Genomic DNA, 15,124 nt, shown 5'->3' with positions numbered 1-15,124 from the left:
CAAAAGGTCATCAGTTCAAATCCACCAGTTGCTCCTTGGAAACCCTGTGGGGCAGTTCTACTCTGTCCTATAGGGTCACTATGAGCCGGAATTGACTCAACGGCAGTGGGTTTGGTGTTTTGGTTTTGGTTGAGAGAGAATAACATCATTTTCTATTAATGGGAACAGATCCCTTGGTATGCAAACAGTTAAGTGCTTGACTACAAACCTAAAGGTTGGTGGTTTGAACTTGCCCAGCGGTGCCTCAGAAGAAAGACCTGTTGATCTTCCTTCAAGATTAGCTCCAAGAAAACCCTGTTGAACAGTTCTATTCTGTAACACACACAGTCACCACAAGTCAGAATTGACTTGACGGCAATGGGTTTGGTTTGGTTTTGGTTTGTTAATGGGAAATTTTCCTCATTTTCATAGGGAAGAATGGACCGAAGCGATCCAGGCCGTAGCAGACAGACTGCAGAGGCAAGAAGAGGAGAGAATGAATTGTAGCCCAACTTCACAGATTGATAACATTGGGGAGGAAGAGATGGATGCCTCTACAACACATCATAAAAGAAAGGTAGAAATTAGTGATAACTTACTCCCCTACTCAGCACATTTATTTGTCTGGAAGAAATATGCCATAAACTGCCATTTGCAAATGGATGCTAGCTGATTATCTTAGACATGCAAATGTTTTTATTCAGGTGAATCCGAAATACCTATTGTTGTTTAAAACCAAATAGCTGAAGCATCACTTCATTTCAGTCGTTCGGCACTTTTACCACTGAGTGCTGCTAGGGCTTGTTACCAGGGAGTCCTGACTGATGTGCCATTGTATTACCTTGTAATTTGCATTTTTATGCCATTTTAAATACTTGGAAATACAATGTTTTCACCAAAGATTTTGTCCTTTTCCGTTTGGCATTCTGTGTTCTCCTGAAGGCAGAATCAGAAATGGCTCTGGTATACTCCTGTTGGTGCCCAAGCCTCACTAATGTCAGGAGGAAAGTCAGCAATCTTGGAAGTAATAGCTTCTCATTGTAGTGGCTGCGCCTGAGCCCATGAGCAACACAATCTTTTGAAGAAAAGTGCTCCAGAATAATAACGTGCTGATTTATATTCTTATGAGAGTCGCATATTATATTTTTCACAGTTCTAGAAAACAGAAAAGTTCCTTTCTTATGTAAATAATGGTATTTTAAGATTAGTTTAAAGATACAGGTATTGTAAAGGGATGAACATGCCTTTTATCATTTTAGAATATATATACGTTTATAAGTATAACATTATTGTACATATATTTTTATAATAGATTGTTAATTTTCATGTAGGAAAACCTTTTTTAAGTATTATCCATGATTTGTTATCAGCACAGTGATTCAGAGCTCTTTGGAATTAGACTGCTTGAGTTCAGATCCTTCCACTTCCACATGCTAACTGTGTGAACTTGAAGATGTACAGTCACAGCTTAGAGGTGGTTAATTATTCTTCCCTTATATGAAGTTTCTATTCTAATTAGAACAATATTCTGTGCTTGATCTTGGCCAAATGTCAGAGAACCCTTTCTGCTATTCTTGAAAATTTATCCTCTGTTTGTTAGTTAAACTGAACCCCTGTTTTCTTTTGAGTTAGCCACCTCCCCCATCCCATTCCTCAGTACTTGCAAAATGAAAAACATGACCTAGCCTTAACTATTTACTCAGATATAAGCAAGCTTCTTTTGTATTTATGTGTGCACACATGTATAATTACTTGAAATTTGACTGTGTTCATAATTTTAAAATCAAGTCCTAATTAATCTTATCCTCAAACTCTAAACCACTCCACTAAAAAAAAGCTATAGAGTTGGGGGCCAAGATGGTGAACTAGCCAGAAGCTTCAGCTGATCCCTCTTACAACAAAGACCCCAAAAAAGCCCAAATGAATCGATTGTATATATGACAGGCAAGAAACCCTGAGCATCAAAGGCAAAATTAAGGAATTGGTCTGAGTGACAGGGAGGGAGAGATGTCAGCCCCCTGCCTTCCTCAGAGTGCGACTCCCTTCTGCTATCAGAAACTAGTGCACACACCCATCACCACTGCTCCTGTAAGATAGTAGGTGAGAGCCTACACCACACACTAGGTGACTATCAGGACACCTGTGCTGAATCAATATAAGAATAGTGAATGTACTCCAAGGCTCATATACCAGGTAATAGCTCCAGCCATCTGGTAACAGGACAGTAGTGCTTCAAGGCCTCCAATAACCAAGTTAGCTCACGGTAGTACCCTATTTGGCTATATCGGAACAAAACAAAGCAAGAAACTAGGACACAGTGAGCAAACATGAAATAAATTAATATAACATAAATGGCTCGGAGACAACAGTCGATATCAAATCACATAAAGAAGCAGACCATGATTGCTTCAACAAACTCCCAAAACAGAGAATCAAGGACTCTCCCAGATAAAGATCTATTCCTGGAATTACCAGATGTTGAATCCCAAGATGTTGAATACAAAAGATTAATATACAGAACTCTTCAAGATACTAGGAATGAGATCAGGCAACAAACAGAAAAAGCCAAGGGACACACAGATAAAGAAGTTCAAGAAATTAAAAAGATTATTCAAGAACATAATGAAAAATTTAATAAACTGCAAGAATTCATAGAGAGACAGCATTCAGAAATTAAGAAGATTAACAATAAGATTACAGAATTAGACAACTCAACAGAAAGTCAGAGGAGCAGAATTGAGGAAATGGAATGCAGAATTTGTGAGACTGAAAATAAGTCACATGGCACCAATATATTTGAAGAAAAATCAGATAAAAGAATTAAAAAAAAAATGAACAAACCCTGAGAATATGAAGAACTCTATCAAGAAGAATAACTTGTGAGTGATTGGAGTACCAGAACAGGGAGCAATAACAGAAAATACAGAGAGAATTGTTGAAGATTTGTTGGCAGAAAACTTCCCTGATACCCTGAAAGATGAAAGGATATCTACCCAAGATGCTAATCGAACCCCATACAAGGTAGACCCCAAAAGAAAGTCATCAAGACATAGTATCATCAAACTTGCCAAAACCAAAGATAAAAAGAGTTTTAAGAGCAGCCAGGGATAAGTGAAAAGTCACCTGCAAAGGAGAATCAATAAGTTAGGACTACTCCGTAGAAACCATGCAGGCAAGAAGGCAATGGGATGACATATATAAAGCATTGAAGGAGAAGAATTGCCAGCCAAGAATCATACATATATCCAGCAAACCTGTCTCTCAGAGATGAAGGCAAAATTAAGACATTTATGGATAAACAGAAGCTTAGGAAATTTGCAAAAACCAAACCAAAACTACAAGAAATACTAAAGGGAATTCTCTGCATAGAAAATCAATAATATCAGATATCATCCCCTCACTAGAAAACAGAACAGAGCATCTAGATATCAACTCAGATAGGGAAATAATAAAACTAAATCAAGATTTAAAAAAAAAAAAGCTCAAAACAGAGAGTGATGTCATTATGTAAAAGATGAAAATAATCAATAAAGGGGCTAAATAAAGTAGTCAGATTTTCCATATGGACAGGAAATCAAGGCAATATAGGGAGATACAAGTTAGGTTTAAACTTAGAAAAATAGGGGTAAATATTAAGGTAACCACAAGAAGGCTAACACTCCTTCACTTCAAAATAAAAAACAAGATAAACATAAAGAGTCAGCAAAAACAAATTTAACCACAAGGAAAAAAAGAAACACACAGTTTACAAAGAAAAACTTCTCAGCACAAAAAAGTAAGTGGAAAAACGAAACTGTCAACACACAAAAGAAGGCATCAAAATGACAGCACTAAGCTCATACCTATCTATAATCACGCTAAATATAAATGGACTAAATGCACCAATAAAGAGGCAGAATGTTTCAGAATGGATAAAAAAAAACACCATCTGCTACATGCTGCCTACAAGAGACGCACCTTAGGCTTAAAGACACAAACTAAAATTCAAAGGATGGAAAAAATATATCAAGCAAACAACAATCAAAAAAGAGCAGGAATGGCTATACTAATTTCTGACAAAACAGACTTCAAACTTAAATCTACCACAAAGGATAAGGAAGGACACTATATAATGATAAAAGGGAAAATAAACCAGGAGGATTTTGCCATATTAAATATTTATGCACCGAACAACAGGGCTTCAAGATATATAAAACAAACCCTAACAGCACGGAAAAGTGAGATAGCGCCACAATAATAGTAGGAGACATCAACATACCACTTTCAGTGAAGGGACAGGACATCCAGAAAGAAGCTAAGTGAAGACACGGAAGAGCTAAATGCCACAATTAACCAAATTGACCTTATAGAAATAAACAGAATCCCCCACTCAACAGCGGCTAAGTATTCTTTCTTTTCCAGCGCACATGGAACATTCTCTAGGATAGACCACATATTAGGCCATAAGGCAAGCCTTAACAGAATCCAAAGCATCGAAATAATTACAAAGCATCTTCTCTGATCATAAGACCATAAAAGCACAAGTCAATAACAGAAAAAGCGGGGAAAAGAAATCAAACACTTGGAAACTGAACAGTACCCAGCTCAAAAAGACTGGGTTATAGAAGACATCAAGGATGGGATAAAGAAATTAATAGAGTCCAATAAGAATGAAAACACTTCCTATCAGAACCTTTGGGACAGAGTGAAAGCAGTGCTCAGAGGTCAGTTTATATCGATAAATGCACACATACAAAAAGAAGAAAGGGGCAAAATCCAAGAATTATCCCTACAACTTGAACAAATAGAGAGCAACAAAAGAAACCTTCAGGCACCAGAAGAAAATAAATAATAAAAATTAGAGCAGAATTAAATGAAGTAGAAAACAGAAAAATAATTGAAAGAATTAGCAAGACCAAAAGCTGGTTCTTTGAAAAGGTTAACAAAATCAATAAACCATTGGCTAGACCGACAAAAACTGGAGAGGAAGCAAATAACCTGAATAAGAAATGAGATGGGCGCTATCACAACGGACCCAACTGAAGTTAAAAGAATCGTAACAGAGTACTATGAAAAGTTGTACTCTAATAAATCTGAAAACCTAGAAGAAATGGACAAATTTCTAGAAACACACTACCTACTTAAACTAACACAGGCAGAGAGAAAACAAGTAAATAAACTTATAACAAAAAAGGAAATGGAAAAAGTAATCAAAAACTCCCAACGAAGAAAAGCGCTGACCCTGACAGCTTCACCGGAGAATTCTACCAAACTTTCAGAGAAGAGTTAACACCACTACTACTAAAGGTATTTCAGAGCATAGAAAAGGATGGGATACTCCCAAACTCATTCTGTGAAGCCAACGTATCCCTGATAGCAAAACCAGGTAAAGACTCCACAAAATAAGGAAATTACAGGCCAGTATCCCTCATGAACTTAGATGCAAAAATCCTCAACAAAGTTCTAGCCAGTAGAATTCAACAACATATCAAAAAAAAAAAAATTCACCACGACCAAGTGGGATTCATACCAGGTATGCAGGGATGGTTTAACATTAGATAAACAATGTAATCCATCACATAAATCAAACAAAAGACAAGAACCACCTGATCTTATCAATTGATGCAGAAAAGGCGTTTCACAAAGTCCAACACCCATTCATGATAAAAACTCTCAGCAAAATACCAATAGAAGGAAAATTTCTAAACATTATAAAGGGCACTTATACAGAACCAACAGCCAACATCATCCTAAATGGAGAGAGATTGAAACCATTCCCACTGAGAACAGGAACTAGGCAAGGATGCCCTTGATCACCACTCTTATTCAGCATTGTGCTGGAGGTCGTAGTCAGAGCTATAAGGCTAGATAAGGAAATAAAGGGCATCCATATTGGCAAAGAAGAAGTAGAAGTATCTCTATCTGTAGGTGACATGATCTTATACACAGAAAAACCTAAAGAACATTCCAGAAAACTACTGAAACTAATAAAAGAGTTCAGTAGAATTTCAGGATACAAGATAAACATACGTAAATAAGTAGGATTCCTCTGCATCAACAAAGAGAGCGATGAAGAGGAAATCACCAAATCAATACCATTTACAGTAACTCCTAAGAAGATAAAGTACTTAGGAATAAGTCTAACCACGGACGTAAAAGACCTATACAAAGAAAATTACTAAGATAGTACTGCAAGAAACAAAAGAGACATTCATAAGTAGAAAACATACCTTGCTCACGGATAGGAAGACTCAACATTGTGAAAATGCCTATTCTGCCCAAAGCGATCTATAGATACAATGCAATCCCAATCCAAATACCAGTGACCTTTTTTAATGAGATGGAGAAACAAATCACCAACTTCATATGGAAGGGAAAGAGGCCCCGGATAAGTAAAGCATTACTGAAAACGAAGAACAAAGTGGGAGGCCTCACACTACCTGACTTTAGAACATATTATACCACCACGGTAGTCAAAACAGCCTGGCACTGGTACAACAACAGATACATAGACCAATGGAACAGAATTGAGAATCCAGACATAAATCCATCCACATATGTGCAATTGGTATTTAACAAAGGCCCAAAATCTGTTAAATGGAGAAAGGACAGTCTCTTTAACAAATAGTGCTGGCATAACTGGATATTGATCTGCAAAAAATGAAACAAGACCCATACTTCACACCATGCACAAAAACGAACTCAAAATGGATCAAAGACTTAAATATAAAATCTAAAACGATAAAGTTCATGGAAGAAAAAATAAGAAAAATGCTGGGAGCCCTAATACATGGCATAAACAATATGTAAAACATTACCAAAACCCATTACTAGAACTGCAAAAACAGCAAAAGAGTATTTAGATAACTGGGAGCTCCTAAAAGTCAAAACAGCTATTCTTATCCAGAAACTTCACCAAAAAAGTAAAAAGATTACCTACAGATTGGGAAAAAGTTTTTAGCTATGACATCTCCGATCAGTGGCTGATCTCTAAAATCTGCATCTTACTGCAAAAACTCAACTACAGAAAGACAAATAACCCAATTAAAAAATGGGCAAAGGATATGAACAGGCACTTCACTAAAGAAGACATTCAGGTAGCTAACAGATACATGAGGAAATGCTCACATTCCTTAGCTGTTAGAGAAATGCAAATGAAAACTACAATGAGATTCTATCTCAAGGCTGGCATTAATCCAAAAAACACAAAAAAGAGACTGGAGGACTTATACACTGCTGGTGGGAATCTTGGCGCTTCCTTAAAAAGCTAGAAATAGAACTACCATACGATCCAGCAATCCCACTCCTTGGAATATATCCTAGAGAAATAAGAGCCTTTACATGAACAGATATATGCACACCCATGTTCATTGCAGCACTGTTTACAATAGCAAAAAGTTGGAAGCAACCAAGGTGCCTGTCAATGGATGAATGGATAAATAATTTATGGTATATTCACACAATGGAATACTATGCATCAATAAAGTACAGTGAGGAATCTGTGAAACGTTTCGTAACATGGAGGAACCTGGAAGGCATTACCCAAACCCCGTGTTGTTGAGTCCGACTCATAGCGACCGTATAGGACAGAGTAGAACTGCCCCTTAGAGTTTGGAAGCCATTATGCTGAGTGAAATTAGTTGCAGAAGGACAAATATTGTTTGAGACCACTATTATAAGGACTCAAGAAATAGTTTAAACAGAGAAGAAGATACTCTTTGTTGGTTACACGAGGGGGAGGAGGGAGAGGGGGATACACTGATAGTAGACGAGAACTAATTTAGGTGAAGGGATGGACAACATACAGTACAGGAGAGGCCAGCACGACTGGAGTATACCAAAAGCAACAAGTCTCCTGAATAAACTGAACGCTTTGAAGGCCAGAGTAGCAGGGGCAGGGGTTTGAGGAATATAGTTTCAAGGGACATGTAGGTCAGTTGGCGTAATAAAAACTATTAAGAAAACATTCCACATCCTATTGTGGAGAGTGGTGTCTGGGGTCTTAAACATTAGCAAGCGGTCATCTAAGAAGCAACAATTGGTCTCAACCCACCTGGAGCAAAGGAGAATGAAGATCATCAAAGATGCAAGGTAAGTATGAGCCCAAGAGTCAGAATGGGACACATTGAAATCAAAGACTACATCAGCCTGAGACCAGAAGAACTAGATGGTGCCTAGCTACAACCAATGACTGTCATGACAGGAAGCACAATAGAGAATCCCTGAAGGAGCAGGAGAGCAGTAGGAAGCAGACCCCAAATTCTAGTAAAAAGACCAGACTTAATGGTCTGACTGAGACCAGACGGACCTTTGAGGTCATGGTCCCCAGACCTTCTGTTAGCCCAAGACAGGAATCATTCTTGAAACTAACTCTTCAGACAGGGATTGGACTGGACTACAAGACAGAAAATGATACTGGTGAGGAGTGAGCTTCTTGGATCAAGTAGACACATGAGAGTATGTGGGCAGCTCCTATTTGGAGGGGAGATGCGAAGGCCGAGGGGGACAGAAGCTGGCTGTTTGGACACGGAAACGCAGAGTGGAGAGAACGAATGTACTGTCTCATTAGGGGGAGAGCAACTAGGAGTATATAGCAAGGTGTATATAAATTTTTGTGTGAGAGACTGACTTGATTTGTAAACTTTCACTTAAGGCACAATAAAAATTAAAAAAAAAAAAAAAAGCTATACCTTATTTAATTCTGTGGAATCTCTAAAATGCTGCTTAAGGACAAAGATTAAAAATCTGCTGCCAAGGTAGTTATAGGTTGTAAGTGGAGTTTATGATACCCTCGCTAGAAGCACTGTGATGGAAGAATTCTGGAAATGAATGTGGAAATTCAGGAGAGGAATTTTGAATGGGGACAAACATTTTGAAAGATACAAAAATGGAGAAATATAGAAGGTGTTTTTTCTGCTAAAGCTGGTTATATGTAACTATAAAAGTGTAATAAATTTTCACCTGTTCACAACTTCCAGCGTGGATCATCTTAAAATTCATCCCTATCACTAATTATCAGTTGTAAAGCATTTATTGTATGCTTGTTTTGTGCCAGGATCTGAGCAGTAGTTTTTTATGTATTATTTAATCTTCACGAGAATCATCTGAGGTAGGTACTGTTATTATATAATTTTATAATTAAGTTATCTGAGACTCAGGGAAGTTAAGTATCTTGCTGATGCAGAATATAAATTCTTTTAATTATTATACTCTACAACTTCAACGTGCACCATTTCTTTTTCTTGATTCATGTATCCTGAACCTCTAATCTCTGTATTTTTAGTACTCATAACCAAGTGGTGGTGGTAAGCGAGGACTTCAGAGTCCTATTGCTGGGGGTCTAGTCCTGGCTCCAAGAGTGCTTCTGTCCTTTAGTTCCCTCATCTACAAAGATGGACTAATAATAGTAATTCATAGAGTTGTGAGGATCAATGTCAGGAGATAATGCGTAAGGTGCTCATATAGGAAGTGGTCAGGAAATGTTTAGCTGGTATTCTGCTATATCCACGTAAAGATAAATGTTTTTCTAAAGCAGGTTCTCTTATAATTCTCTCACTAAAATAAAAATTGATGGAAGAATCAGAAATATTTTGAATTTATTTGGAGTCTACTGTCTTATTTTTCCTATATCTGATTTCCATTGTTCTTCTTGATTTTTAGTTGTTTTTTTTTTTTTTTTTTAATTTACTTTTAAATGACAAAGTGTGCAGAAGAAAAGAGAAAGTTTTACAATATCAGTTATCCTATAATGGTCCTAGTGGATTAGTTAAAAATGGTGAAAATTACTTTGACTTTTCTAAGATAAATAACTCTAGAACTATACTTTATGCTTATCAGTTACGATGAAAAGTACAAAAGTGCAAATTATTTGTGTTTAATTTCTGACTGTAAACAGAAATATTCTCAAATAAGAATAGCCTTTCTCTTGTAATTTACGATATATATATATATTTGTTCACTTTATGAAAAATGGGCGGTAAGATGAAGAAGATAACTACTGATAGTGGTCGCTATGCTGAGATGCTGAGACTGGTCCTGACTGCTGTCTCTTGACAGCCTGGAGCAGACAAGTGGTTACTTCCCTTTTGTTACAATATTGCCGTAGTATTTGCTTGGCCAGTTAGAAACTCTCTTGGAGGGGGAAAGATATTGGCTGGTAGAGAAAGAGCCAGCAGTTCCACAACCACGTTTAAGTACTGTTCAGTGTTTGAATTGAAGACAGAGTTTTGAAGTACTTAATCTTGGTCTACCGAGCTGCGCTTCTCATTGACCCTGTAAGCTGTGTGAAGAGGCACCGCGTATAAGGATAAATGCCCAATGAGAATCAGTGTTCCACTTAATTTTTAACTGACTAATGTCCTGTCCCTCTGGTAACAGTTGATTGTAATCTCATGGTTTAGGTTTAAAGTCTAAGCAGTGCCTCTACCTTCTCATTAAGTCTGATTCTAGTTCTTTGAATTTTATCAACTAATACTTCGCTACAGTAATATAAAGCAATGGCTAGTATGAGAAAAAGGGATGGTAGGACCTGCTTGGATCTGCTTACTACAAAGAGGAAGAGTGGCACAACTAGTGTTGTAGAAATTGACCCGTTAGGTTAACCCCTCCTCCTCCTTTGAAAAAGAAAAAAAAAAAAAAAGCACCTGAGGAATTAGACAGAAGTGTGGGCAGAGGGTGGAAATCCATGGAAGCTCTTCTCCCCTCACTGCCCCACAGGGCTTTCTTTGGTTTAGCTCTTACATTGTAAATGTACATATCTGGAATTTAATTTTTTTTCTAATCAAATATGCTAATACCATGTTTTCTGAGAATTTCTTTGTATTCTTCATCAGTTGTATATTCTTTTTTTTTTTTTTAAACCTACATTTGTGAACAAGATAGTCTTTTTTCTTATACTCCGAGTGTGTGTAGGTTTTGAACACATTTATATAAAATCCTATGGAACACTTCTACTCTGCACATATGGGGTCCCCATGAATTGGAATCAACCTTATGGCTACTAACAACAACAAAATAAGAAGTGGTTTATATATCATGAGTGCATCTCTCTTTAGAATTTTTATTGTGGTAAAATATATATAACAAAAATTGTAATTTTAAGTGTGTATTTCAGTGGCATTAATTACATTCACCAAGTTGCACAGCCATCATCACTATTTCCAAAAGTTTTTCACCATCTCTGTGTGATCGTTTAAGCTAACAAAGCCACATTAACACGGTAGAGAGAGATTATGTAAAAGGAAAGAATGTAACTATGCAACATTTGTCCCTATTAAATTTTTAGGATCGGGTTTTAGAGGATTAATTTTTCTGGAAGTTTATCCATGCTCCCGTTTTTAAGTCTTACAATCTCTTTAATATCATCCAAAAGAGGAAAACACTTTGTAATAGGCTACACTTAGTTTGTAAAGACTAGATAATTACTGTGTATACCGAGCTGAATATGAACATTTGGTATCAAAGATACTTTTTTATTAAATTTTCTGAAGTTTTGTCAAAATAGATATTAAATGTTTCTGATTTAATCAAATAGAATGCTTTTTACTAATAATAATTTCCATGTTTTGTTTTTTTTAAGGTTGACAGCAAAACTGACAGAAGGTGTGAAATTTTGATAAGGCTGTCAGACTTTTTTTAAAAACCTTCTTGCCCTTAAGAATTGTAATCTTTAAGGAATATAGTAATGCTTTATAATCATGTATTGCTTTTCATCTAAAAAAAGTCATAAAGTGATTTACAAATCCTTTTTTTAAATTCTTCTCTCCTGGAGTTCAGGTGCATTTTATATATTTAGTGATAGGGCAGACCAAATGTCATTTTTTAATACATTTAGATGAAAATGAGGAAGGTACTGCTCAAATGAAGCTTTGAGCAATAAAACGGCGTTGTGGCCTGGTTAGGAGAATATTCTTTCAGTGACTTATTGCCGTGGGAAAAGTACCCCAGTCAAACTTAATGGCAACAGTGTATTATTTCTCATGATTTCATGGTTTGACTGGGCGATTCTGCTGTCTCACATGGATCTCAAGTAGCTACATTCACTGGTGTATGGGCTGGGCTGGAAAATCCAAGAAAGCCTGCTCACATGTCTGGAGCCTCGGTGCTGACAGTTGGTTGTGGTGCCTTGGTTCTCCTACATGTGGCGTCTGTGTCCACATGGTGTCTCATCCTCTAGGGCCTTTCCACATGGCCTTTCTATCTAGCAGAGTAGCCTGGACTTCCTTACAGCATGAGAGCTGGCTTCCAAGAGTGAGTTTTCCAAGAGGGAGAAAGCATAAGCTGCCAGGCCTCTTCATGGCCAGGTCTAGAACTGGCACAGTATCACTTTGATCACATTTTGTGTTCAAAGCAAAACACAAGGCCAATCCAGAAAAGTAGACGCCACCTCTTCTTGGAAAGGATAGTATATGCATACAGGGAGTTGGGAAATTAATGGCGATCTTCCTTGAAGACCATGTATCATAGATACCTTTGTGATTATGTACTATTCCCTGATTTTTAAATATATTAATAAAAATGAAATCTACCTAATATCACCTGTTATTTGTTCAAAGAACACATGCTTTCTTGGTGTCATGTTTGATCTTTAGGTGAATTAACAAATCTATTTCTTAACTTTCTCTTCTTTTCCTTTGCTGCTTTTCTTTTGAGCTAGAGATACTATTGAACAGTTAAGACATTATAACTTGCCATTTGGTGGAAATTATAAAAACCATAGGCAGCAAATAAATGTTGAAAACGAATGTAGGCATTCGCTTCTAAAATACTTAGAATTTTTACATCTATGCTCATGAGGGATATGGCCTCCAGTTTTCTTTTTCTGTAATGTGTTTATCTGGTTTGTTATCAGGGTAATGCTGGCCTCAATGAATTGTAAAGTATTCCTTTCTTTTTAATTTTCTGCAAGAGCATGTATAGAATTGGGATCATTTCTTTCTTAAATATAGAATTCACCAGTGAACCATCTGGGCCTGGAGTTTCCTTTGTTGGAACATTTTTGACCACAGATTCAATTTTCTTAAAAACTATAAGACTATTCAGGTTTTCTATTTCTTTTTCACTGAGGTTTCGTAGGTAGAGGCTTTCAAAGAATTTGTTCATTTTATCTAAGTTGTTGGAAACCCTGGTGGTGTAGTGGGTAAGTGCTGCGGCTGCTAACCAAAGGATGAGCAGTTCAAATCCACCAGACGCTCCTTGGAAACTATGGGCCAGTTCTACTGTGTCCTGTGGGGTCGCTATGAGTTGGAATCAACTTGACGGCAGTGGGTATCTCAAATTGTTGATTTTATTTGCATAAAGCCACTTTTAATATTTCTTTATGACCCTCTTAGAATCTGTAGTGATGCAGCCTCTTTGATTCCTGATACTGGAAATCTGTGTCTTCTGTCCTTTTTCCCTGATCAGTCTGACTAGAAGTTTATCAACTTTATTGATCTGCTCAGAGAATCAGCTTTTATTCTCATTGATTTTCTTTCTTTTTAAAGTTTCATTGATTTCAGCTCTCATCTTTATTATTTTCTCTCTTCCAATTCTTTGGGTTTCATTTGCTCTTCTTTAGTTTCTTATGGTGGAAACTGAAATCATTGAAATTCACTTCAGATGGGTAATAAACAGGAAAAAAAATAGTTATAAAAAGTCACAGAAATTTTCAGTAACTTCTGTTTTTCTGTAGGATAAAACTCAAATTCCTTAATGTATTATTCATAAGCCTCTAAACTGAATTTAAGTTTAATGTGGTAATCTGAGCACACACATTTACCTCCCCTTCCGTCAAAAAGCCCCTAAAAATGATAGTAAAGGAATTTTGAAAGGGAACAAGCATACAAAAATGAAAAGCTGGGTGGGAGGGGCATTAATGGACAAGTGTAGAAGAGTGTTGGTAAAGGCAGAGCAGGGAAAGCATGCATGGGGCTGTAGAGAGCAGGGAGCAGGTCTGCCTGGCAGAATCCTGGGAATCACCTAACTTGGGAATGAAAAAAGAAATTGAAAGTGGGAAGAATAATTAAAGATACTGTTATTAGAGCTCCCAGTGACTTCCTGTTCTGAATTGTACCAATTGCTTTCTTAGGAACTGTTCTGCCCATCTTCCTTGTATTTCTTTTTACTGGGCTCCAAGATTGTTTGCAGCACTTCCTGTAAACACATCTCTTTCTCACATTCTGTATCTGTCCTGCTGGAGTGCATTCTTAACTAGCTCCTTCCAAAAGTATTGTTCCCCTAGGCGCATTTGAAAACTTTGTGGGGGACAATTTGGTTATTACATTGTCTAGGAAGAGGGGTGCTACTAAACTCTTGAAAACTTGAGTCTTTGAAAAAGAGTGAAAATGATTTTTATTTTCTTTTGTCCTTATCCTTGACTGATAATTTGACTGGCTAATGAATTCTAGGTTCAAAATAATTTTCATAAATATCTGAGAACTGCTTAAATTATGTCCAGCATCTGTGATTGTTAAGGAAACCCTGGTGGCGTAGTGGTTAAGTGCTATGGCTGCTAACCAAAGGGTTGGCAGTTTGAAACCGCGAAGTGCTCCTTGGAAACTCTGTGGAGCAGTTCTACACTGTCTTATAGGGTTGCTATGAGTCGAAGTCGACTCGATGACACTGGGTTTAGTTTTTTTTTTTTGGTGTGATTGTTAATGAGACAGCCAGTAGTAGTCTGATTCTTAATCATTTAAGAGTGCTTAGAAATTGGTAAAATTTGACTGAGTGAATATTGCAAATATACACAAATATGTTTACAAAAGAATTGCTTGAAATATTTCATATTGTTTAATTTGTATTTTTCAGACAATGAATGATTTTGACTATTTGAAACTACTAGGTAAAGGCACTTTTGGGAAAGTTATTTTGGTTCGAGAGAAGGCAAGTGGGAAATATTATGCTATGAAGATTCTGAAGAAAGAAGTTATTATTGCAAAGGTAAATGAGGTTCCTAGAGTTGATTACTAACTTTTTGTTTGTTGTGTCCAAATGCGTGTGTGCTCATGAATGTACGTGCTCAAATGATTGATGGGTGGCTACTGCTACAGTAATATCTAGGTTTTAATATTTATTTATGATGTAAATTTTTTTTTAAGTTTATAGTATTATCTGAATATTACACATTAAATCTGTTTTATTTCCTTGAGGGAATGGAGACATTTATTCTATGTTTGTGGGTTTGGGA

The 15,124-nt window shown here is 36.7% G+C and overlaps 1 protein-coding gene across 4 annotated transcripts in view; it reads left to right on the top strand.

Moving 5' to 3' along the window:
- Positions 1-15,124, top strand: part of AKT3 (AKT serine/threonine kinase 3) — a 325,616-nt gene that overhangs the window by 196,722 nt on the left and 113,770 nt on the right. For all 4 annotated transcript variants that reach the window (XM_064276763.1, XM_064276765.1, XM_064276764.1 and 1 more), the window contains 2 exons: positions 412-556; positions 14,746-14,877. In XM_064276763.1, the coding sequence (XP_064132833.1) occupies positions 412-556; positions 14,746-14,877 (277 nt within the window). The remainder of the gene's footprint in view (positions 1-411; positions 557-14,745; positions 14,878-15,124) is intronic.

This window comes from Loxodonta africana, chromosome 25, assembly GCF_030014295.1.
Source record: "Loxodonta africana isolate mLoxAfr1 chromosome 25, mLoxAfr1.hap2, whole genome shotgun sequence".
Classification (NCBI taxonomy): Eukaryota; Metazoa; Chordata; class Mammalia; order Proboscidea; family Elephantidae; genus Loxodonta; species Loxodonta africana.
The sequence above is the reverse complement of the archived record's forward strand: the minus strand, read 5'-3'. Positions and strand labels throughout refer to the sequence as shown.